This window comes from Gavialis gangeticus, unplaced genomic scaffold, assembly GCF_001723915.1.
Source record: "Gavialis gangeticus isolate Ggan-Ray unplaced genomic scaffold, GavGan_comp1, whole genome shotgun sequence".
NCBI lineage: Eukaryota > Metazoa > Chordata > Crocodylia > Gavialidae > Gavialis > Gavialis gangeticus.
In genome coordinates, this window is record NW_017729028.1 from 27,468,587 (window position 1) to 27,478,043 (window position 9,457).

The 9,457-nt window shown below is 42.9% G+C and overlaps 1 protein-coding gene across 1 annotated transcript in view; it reads left to right on the forward strand.

Annotated features, from left to right (window-relative positions):
- MFSD2B (major facilitator superfamily domain containing 2B) overlaps positions 1-9,457 on the forward strand; it is a 66,049-nt gene that overhangs the window by 40,117 nt on the left and 16,475 nt on the right. The window contains exons 6-9 of the mRNA XM_019520677.1: positions 1,968-2,146; positions 5,801-5,891; positions 5,988-6,109; positions 8,005-8,088. Coding sequence (XP_019376222.1) covers positions 1,968-2,146; positions 5,801-5,891; positions 5,988-6,109; positions 8,005-8,088 — 476 coding nt within the window. The remainder of the gene's footprint in view (positions 1-1,967; positions 2,147-5,800; positions 5,892-5,987; positions 6,110-8,004; positions 8,089-9,457) is intronic.

The following is a 9,457-nucleotide window of genomic DNA, read 5'->3' on the forward strand; positions in this document are numbered from 1 at the left end:
CCCAGGAGAGCACACAGCACACCACCACTCTCCCTGAGCCTGAAGAAGGGTGTTTGTGCTCAAAAGTTTGCAAGAATAATTTTTCCAACTATTTAGTTGGTCTAATAAAAGATACCACATTTACTCAAAGAGCCTTGTCTGCAGGTGACATTATGAGTCATGATGGGTAAATTCTGTGATTCAGCTGTAGTTATCCACTGCACCAGATAGTCAGCAATTTCTGGAGCTCTGTAGGGCATGTCAATGTGAAATCTGAGACTGCGTCATTGCTAGGCATTTTAGGACAGGCTGGGATTAGGATCTGAGCTACTGACCAGCAATTTGGTCAGAATGGACTGAATATGAGCATCCCTAGTCAAGATGGGAGTGAAATTTGGGGCTGGCAACTTAACTTAAACCAAGAAAAAATGCTAGGTGATCTGCAGTATTACATCCTCTATCTGGTGGAAGTCTGGGAAAATATTAGCAGTTGTTAAAATATTTCAAAACTCTGGTGAGAAAGAAAAATAGACTTCCTGTGTTTTGGGGTATCTTAACCACTAATGGCTCCCCCAAATACCAGAATTTGTGAGCATCTCACCATCTTTAATGTATTTATGCTTGCAGCATTCCCATTTTATTGATGTACAGGAAGAATAAGGCCCAAATCCTGTTTCGCTGAAAGAGGTCTACATGTTATTTATGCATGCATCTAAATGTGGCCATGTAAGGTCACTCAGGAAGTTTGTGGCAGAACAGAGCATTGAACTCAAGCCTCTGTCTACTGGGCTAATGGCTGAACCCTCTTTCCTGGGAGAGAGGAGCCCTGGTTCTGTTCTCAATGTGGCTTGTGTGTTTTGCATGAAATAGTCATTTAATAAAATGCATGAACATGAAATGGGAGCAGGGAACATTAATGTTGGTCTGATGTAGGAAAGTATTATTTCGTAAGATCATAAGAATATAAGAAATGTCATTTACCAAGTCAGACCATAGGTCCATCAAGCCCAGTATCCTGTCTTGCACAGTGGCAGAGAATGGATATTGAAGGGGAGGGTGGATAGGACATGTCCACCCCCTGCTTCTCTCCCATCGCAGCTTCTAATACTCGGAGGTTGAGGAAGTTCCAATTCAGAGGCTGTACCCGATCTACCACATTCAATATCTACTAATGGACCTTTCCTCCAAGAATTGATCCAATCCCCTTTTGAAGTAGGTTAAGCTCCCAGCTACTGCAGCATCTTGTGGCAATGAGTCACACAAGTTAATTACTCACTGTGTGGAAAAGAACTTGCTTTTTGTTAGTTTTAAACCTGATATGCAATAGTTTCATTTTATGTTCCCTAGTTTTAGCATTGAGAGGCAGTGAATAATACATCCCCACTTACTTTCCCTGCACCATTTCATATTTTGCAAGCCTCTGTCATGTTGTTTTCCCCCCTCCTCCACAAATGTCTCTTTTCTAAGCTGAAAAAAAAGTCATAGCCCATTTACTGTCCCCTCATATGGAAGCCCATCCATACCCCTGTTTATTCTTGTTGCCCTTTTTTGTTCCATTTTACAGTTGGAGAAATAAGGCACAGAACAGGTAAGAGACTTGCAAAAGCTCTCACAGACGGAGTTAGGCCAAGGATTAGAAATCTGCTATCCCAGTTCTCTGTGCTTAGAAGAGTCCTAGGAACATTTAAGCTATATTTCAGTTGCGATCTCAAGATGTGAAAGGTTACTGCACTGTTCCTTTGCCACTTAACCCTCCCCTTGTAGATTATACAGAATCAATAAGAGGTGATGGGGGAAGACAGAATTTCCTTTTCATCAAACTGTTGTGTAAGTAACATTCTAGCTCTGCCAGTTTTGTTGGTGCTATTGTGCACATCCCCCATAAGAAGAACACTGTTTTCTTCAGTGAGTTCACTCTCTAGTGAGGAAAAACATCAGGCTCACTAATAAGCTTCCCCCCTAATGCGCTTTTGTGCTTCTTATTATAGGAATGACTATGGAAGTCCTTGGAACCCTGATTGGAGCCACGCTCCAGGGGCAGATTGTGGCAAGTGCTCATGCCTCTGATCGTTGTACTGTGAATCGCACTGCAAACACAACCGAGTATCCTCAATCCCTACACAACACTTCCAGCGTTCCTGAGCCCTTGGGCTTCCTGGCTCACGGAGTAAGTGCATATGCAGCTGGAATTCCTAGGGGAGGGATTTTTCAGTGGTGTCCCTTTCCAGCAGCTTGCAGGATGTACCTGAGTCTGGCTCAGCTGCTATTAGTGACATCAGAACCACGACAGCTGCCTTGTTGTGGGCAGCCCCCCTGTCTGGTCTGTCTTTGACTGCTCCTCAGCATGACAGCGACATTACAACAAGGAGCTTGCAGAAGATGCTGGTTAAGAGGCATAGGGCCACCGTCTCTCCTCCCTGCAGGCTGACTTGCTGTTTAAAATACAAGTCTAATTAGCAAAAAATAATTATTCAGAGTGGCTGCTTTCAGCCCAGCTGCACAGGATAAATTTTCAATGCAGTAGCTGGGGAGTTAGTTTTCAAGTTCCCTCAGTGCAGACAGTGGTATTTGCCTGCCTAAAATCCTACACAGCTTTGAACTTTTATTCTTGCCAGTGTGCGACTGGTGGGAGTATAGAGAGGGCATTAATGCCATTCTAGTGCAAGGCTGGCTTTGTAGTTAATGCACAGAGGAGGATTTGAAAGATCTTGTTTCTGTTCCTTTTTCTACCATAGTCTCTCCCTGTAACCTTGGGGAAGTCGCTTAGTAGGTGTGCACTTCAGTTTCCCCATTTGCAGAGATAAGGCGGAAGTATTGTAGATTAGGGGGTTTATGTCTCCTCTTCAGAGGAATTAGCAAAACCACGAACCATTGTTATTAGTACGAGACATTATTATTAGTCCTTTCCAGGGGGCACTTCAACAAAACGCACAAGACTATTACTACCGTCTTCCTTAACTTAGAGTTGGCCCTTGCTCACATCACCAGACTGCGGCACAATTGGCATGCGTGTACTCGGGAAGTGTTTGGGAGAGGAATGGCTAAGAGTGTTATCTGCTGAGATTTGAAATGCATCGGCAGCCCTTGTACAGAACTACTCTTTACTGTTCCTGCCTTGGTTAATGCTGCTGTTTCCTCCCTTTTCCAAATCCCCTAAACAGCACTGGGGGAAAAGAGTCTTAAAAAGAACAAGTCTGAAATCACATCTAAATGATGCGCGTGGACATCACATGTGTGTATTTTGAGGGTAAGGAGTGTTGTGTAGTAAAGATGGATATTCTGATAATACATCCTAAGCATAATTTAATCCTGACTAAAGAATAACCTTACATTCTTTTACACAGCCAAGGATCGTTCTAAAAGAGAAAGATCTTGCAAAGCTTGTTTTCTTGAAATAAATATGGTCTGTACCAAGCTAGTCTCATACAAAGGGAGGGGGGTGGTTTTTTAAAAAAAAGACTTCCTTTTTGGTTGGTTGCATTTTTATTAAACAGTTCGTAGACTTAGAGTCTGCTCTTATACTTGCAATTAAAGAGTCCTATAAATAGTCATAAAAAGCAAAAATTTCTGAAACTGACCTTTCAAAATAAAGAATAAAAGAAAAATATAATAGAATGTGAACCAGAAATATGAGTTTCAAAGCTTTATACTAGAACCATTGTAGATGCAGTTGGAGGTGATCGTTATGGATTTTGTGGCTCAGTCGTTGGCTTCCTCTTTGACACTGCTGTTACTGGTTTACAGAAAGCAGAGACTTTCGAAGAATTTCCATAATTAGCTCAAACATTTCATTAAATAAAAAGCCCAAAACATATGTACATGAACTATCAGATTCTCCAACCATTATGCATATGTATGACATTATTGTAATAATTTCCTAAAATGTAGTCAGGGCAAAGACAAGATTTTCTTAGTAAAATTATTACATTTCTGCTTATGCTGTTAACAATATTTTGCATCTTTAGTGAGATATAAAGGTGCTGGCTGCAGCCTGCTGACTATAAAACATGTAGTTAGGTTAATTTGCTTTGCAGAAATCCAGAACTATCCTCTGGGTACTGCCAGTTTCTGACAGGTAAGTGTACACATCTATGACTAGTCTCAACATTGCCTGTTTTTTAAACACGTTCTGGTTGCTGACATACTAGACCTTTTGTCCAGAACCGTTTATATTTTGCTAGAAATTTATACATGTGGGTCCTGGATTTATCCTGACATAAATTAAGGTTGTAAATGACCCGCAGAAGTGAACATTTTTCACACAAAAAATGAAGAGCAGGCTGCTGACTTTACATATTTGGGAAGTTCTCCAATTGTAGCCGACTCACCAAAGAGAGACCAGGACTTTTAATGCCAGCTAGTTATTCTCACTGCTGTAATATTGAGGTCCAATAGAAAGAAACTGATTTTCTCTCTGGTGGCTACCTGTCCCTTCCTGATAGGAAATTGAGATGTATCAATCCTTTGCTTATATAACCACCATTACAGTAATCCCTGAGCATTGCCCACTTAAACACATGTGTTTTCACAACATTTCCTAACTATAAAAGTAAGAAAGTGCTGCTGACCCCATTTTACACATGGGAAGCTAAGTTATAGAAAAACTAAACAACTTGAACAAGGAGGTCTGTGTTAGAGCAGAGAATTGAACCTGCATTTCTCGAGTCCTAACCTAGCATCCTAACCTGTTGTCACGGAGCGGGGTCCTAGGGGTGGCCGTGATCTCCCCTAGCGCCCCCTTACCATGCCAAGTTCACATCAAAGCGTCCTAAAGTCTCGCCCGCCACATCTTGCTCTTATAAATATTAAAGGGAAGCTGCCTTTTGTCCTCTTGGTCATGGTTTTCCCTGCTACCCTGAGTCTTGTTCTAATAATGGGGTTCTAGGCACCCCAGCCTTACGGGCTACACATGGCTCCAACCACCCCTGTACCACACCCCAAGCCTTGCAGATGTACCAGACGTTGTTTGGTCTTAGCCATAGCCCTCGTCTCTCACCGTGCCCTCTGGCGCTCATCAGTTGTTGCCCCCCCTTTGCTCTGGGGCTTCTTGCTGCCCCCCCCTTTGCTCTGGGGCCAGTGTGCTCCAAAATGGTGTGCCCTCTCTGGCGCTGGGGTTCCCACGCTACCGCGGGTCCCCTATGAGGCCTCCTCCAACCCCTGATAGCCTCGCCCAAACCACCAGTCTAACAGTAAACAAATACAAGCCCCTTGGCTATAACATAAACCTAAGCCATCTGACTATAACAGCCCCCGAGCCACTCCCGGATTTCTCCATCTCGCACCAGTATCGCATTGATCAGTCTTTCCAGCCCTTTCCTTTTCCTCACGCAGGCAGAGCTCCTTCCCTTCCAGCTGCCAGCAGTGAACTGCCTGCCTGGCCTCAGCCTGGGAGTTATATAGGAGCCAGGCCCTGCCCCTTCCGGTCAGCTGACTCCCACTGGTTACCCTGGCAACCTGCAGCTGGGCTCCCTACTTGCTGCTCCACAAGTAGCAGGCACATTGGTGCCCTGCTACACCTGTACACCAGCCTTCCTCTTCATTTGGGAGACTTAACTTGGAAAAGTTTGAAACTGGTCACTTTAAAACACCCAGCCATGTTAGTAAAATCGTCTCAAGGCAAAATAGTCAATTTGGAGAGAGCCAGGGGTTCCCGCAGCAGTTACAGTTTGCTGCTCTGCCTTTATTAACTAAGCTAGCACTAATGTCCTGTCCTAATGGTCACTCCTGATTTGATATTTTCCGTTGTAGCTGTTGGTTCACATTTGTCAAAGCAGATCTTCCACTGGCATCATTTGAAATGTGGCTTTTTTTCCTTTTAAAGGCAAAAGTCTATATGATTGCAGCAGGAGTAATAGGAGGGGTGTATCTACTGGGGTCTGTCATCCTTTTTAGTGGAGTAAAGGAAAAGGACGGTAAGTTGTGTTTAAATGTGCCTGGGTTTCAAAGTGGTTCTTTCCCATTTAACTTTGGAAAATATTACATTATTTTATGTATTCCACTCCTTATAGATCCTTACGCCTTAAATTCAGACAAAGCAATTCCTTTCTTTAAGGGACTCAGACTCGCAATGAAGCACGGGCCGTACATAAAACTTACATCTTCATTTCTTCTCATCTCGACAGCAGTTCAGGTAACTTCAGCCTTAAACCCAGGTCAGGCTTGTTCCAACCACAGCATGAAACAATCTTCAGGTGCTAAAATGTAAATGGCCTTTGACTTGTAAGCTGAGTTAGTGATTTGGTAGGTAACAGGTTTCCCTTCTGAGTCAGTATTGAACCAGTGCCCCACTTTGGTACTGAGGGGTACTGTACCGCTGGAGGTGATTGCCTTTCAAACAAGGAATAAAATTAACATCCTAACCATTTATCATGAAAGATTTTGTGACTCTTTTCATGAAAGGTGGGATGCTGGCCCCAGTGACCCAGTTTGGGTCATTATACTCCACCTACCTCTAATTCCCTACTGTTTTGCTTGGCTGGAGAATACTTTTTTTTTTCTCTCAAAGCTGTTCTGCAGCTTTAAAACATTACCTTCGTTCCTTTTCTTAGGCGACTTCTGTAATAGTGACTGCGATGGTTCCTATAGAGTAATTTGGGAAGGAAGGCACTATGTAAGTGTAAGATGATATTCAGTTACTTTGGAGTAAAGTATTAACTCTGCTGTAACTAGAGCCCCAGAATTCAGATCTGAATCAGCAGTCATATTTCTAACCTCCCAAACCAGCACAATAGGTTATCATTACAGTGAGAGATGCTGCATAGAAACTGAAAATCAAAAGTTTATAAGCCCATATTTCCTAAAGCCCAAGCGATGTTTTGACCCAGGATTTCAAGACATACTCATCTGCAAGGATCATCATTAGGGTGGGTTTGTTATCTTGATCTTCAGTTTCCTATTTTAAAAAGTACATAATATCTATGTTTTTGTCACCAACCCATTAGTCACTGTTGATCACAACCAGCAATGTGGCACCATGACACAAATCATAATGTAACGTGTACTTTAGTTGCCCTCTGTCCTGGAGAATAAATAAATAAGAGCTATAATTTCTCCATGGCTTTTCCTTATAGCAAGGAAATGTGAAAATATGTTGGCCGAGAAATTTCCAAGTTTTTTTGACACAGATTTGAATCCAGTTAGCAAAGCTGCTCTTTGGTGCATTTGATTGTCTTGACTTGAGGAAAAACCTTGAGAGTAAGTGACAATAATATAAGCACTTCTCACATCAAGACAAAAAGAGAGGCAAGTTTATGACAGGTTCCTTGGGATTGCAGACCCTTCCAGCACCAAATCACCCAGTGTGGCATAGCGGGCATGGCACACAGTTGGCTACTAGCTGAGAATACCCAGGAAGGAGAAGATTCGCTCTGGGACCATCTCACAATCTCAGGTCACAAAGAAGTGGAGGGGAGGGGCTGAAGAGAGGGCTGACAACAATTGAGAGGTCTCTTGCTCCAAACGGGCTGGTATGTGTAGGAGTTGCTGTTGTCTGCCTGGGGCTACTAAGTTTTGGGGAGTTTGGTTGGAATGAGGGTGATTGCTGAAGAGGTAGGCGCAGGGCAGTAGAGTTTCATACCTGAAATGAAACAGTGGATTGTGGTGCATGCTCAGAAAGGCAGTGTTGGGGGAGGCTCTCCCCATGACCGTCTGGCTTAATTTATAAGCAGGTCCTTCTCTTAATGTATAATCTGTTAGCCCTCGAAAAGGTGCTGGTTCATCAGGCTGCCATGCACAAATCAGATAGTCATCTAAGCCTTTGACTTCCCCTAAACAGTACATGCTAGGCCTGCACCAGACCTTGGGATCCTGGTCCCACTAGATAGCTGTGTTCAGTAGCTGGCCTTCCTCTCAGCCCAACTTTCCTTGGCATAGCTCCTATGATGTCAGCAGTGTTATTCCTCATTTAAACTGGTGTAAGTTAAAGCAGACTTGAGCCCTTAATGACTTAATTACCAATTTTGTGAAATTGTAAAAACCTTTTGTTTGGTTTTTCTTTGTTGATCCTTGCCATCTTCAATTCACCAGCTTGAGCAGAGCAACTTTGTCCTGTTTTGTACCCACATGACTGAGCTTCGCAACGACTTCCAGTATTTAGTGGTGACCATCTTGGTGAGTTGAACTGAGAAGACAGAGCTTTGGTTTTGTTGCAGGGTTGCACTCTGTTTCTGTATTCGGTAGAAAGGGTACAGAAGAGAAGAACAGTTGCACCCAGGCAGCTCGCAGAGACGTGACTGCAGATTACTACCACAGCTGCTGGGCTTTCTGTGCGAATGGGTTTGATCTCCATGCTGTCACTAGTGGACATTGTGACTTGTAAATTTGAAGATCTCTTAATTCATTTCTTGGTCCTTACCTGCAGGCTGTTTTCTGCTCCTGAAAAGGTGAAACCTTCTGCTTGAAAGGAGCGGTGGACTTTTAGCTACTGTTTCCCTTTCCCCATCTGACATGCTAAGAATTAAAACAAGTTCCTCTTGTGCATGCTGACATGTGGACCTCCCATGCCAGGCAGTCTGCAGGAATAAATATTTAAAATATCTAGAGACACATCAGCGAATGCTTGAAAGATACCTTTACAGAGCCCTCTGCCTCCACACTTGAGTGTGGGGTTCTGCCCAGCTTCACATAGGTGGGTGGTCCCCTCATAATTGGGTTACAAATATCATGCGTGCCTGGCTTTGAGCTTAAGCTACAGGAAACTGCTCTATTCTGATTCAAGTCCTTCTCTAGGGAAAATGGTAGGTTTAATGTTAAATAAGTGCTGGGGTATGTCTGCTGCATGCTTTTTACATAGTTCATGGAGACTCTTCCTGTTCTGTATCTTGCTCATTAAATACTCTACCAGTCTTTGTGCCAGGAACTGCAGATTGCTGACAGTGCAGGGACTGCGCAGAGCTATTCGATAGGACTATTCATGGTTTCTAATGTAGGTCCCCACCTCCTTCCTTTTCAACTCTTTTGATTCTTCTTTTCTTACCTTAAAATGCTTCCAGGGCAGATCTTTGTCAGTGACTAAAACTAATAAGCTGTAGAGCAAGAGATCACTTTCACATATCTGACATCCTGCAGGTAATGAAAGGATATAAACACCAAGGTGGGAGGAGGATTGTTGGGATGATATGGGATGTAATTGGGAGCAACAGGATGATATTTAGGCTCCGATCAGTTGTAGTATTGTATGTGGAAATTGTATAGTTCAGTCTTCTTTTATAACAATGTTGGGTTTAAATCAGTTATAACATAGATGAGGTAGAATGAGCTATGCATGAAGTATTAACAAATTGGCAGGGGATGGACTGAACAGCTGAGCAAGTCATATCTAGCTCTAATGTCTAGGATTTTATACTAAGTAAAGGAAAATTGAAAAAAACTATCAGGAGAAAATTTCTGATCTGAAAATGTCTTCAAAAGTAGAAGGTGCATAGGTTGTAGCCATGTTGGTTTAAGGACATAGGCAGACAAGGTTCTTTGGGTAAACCTG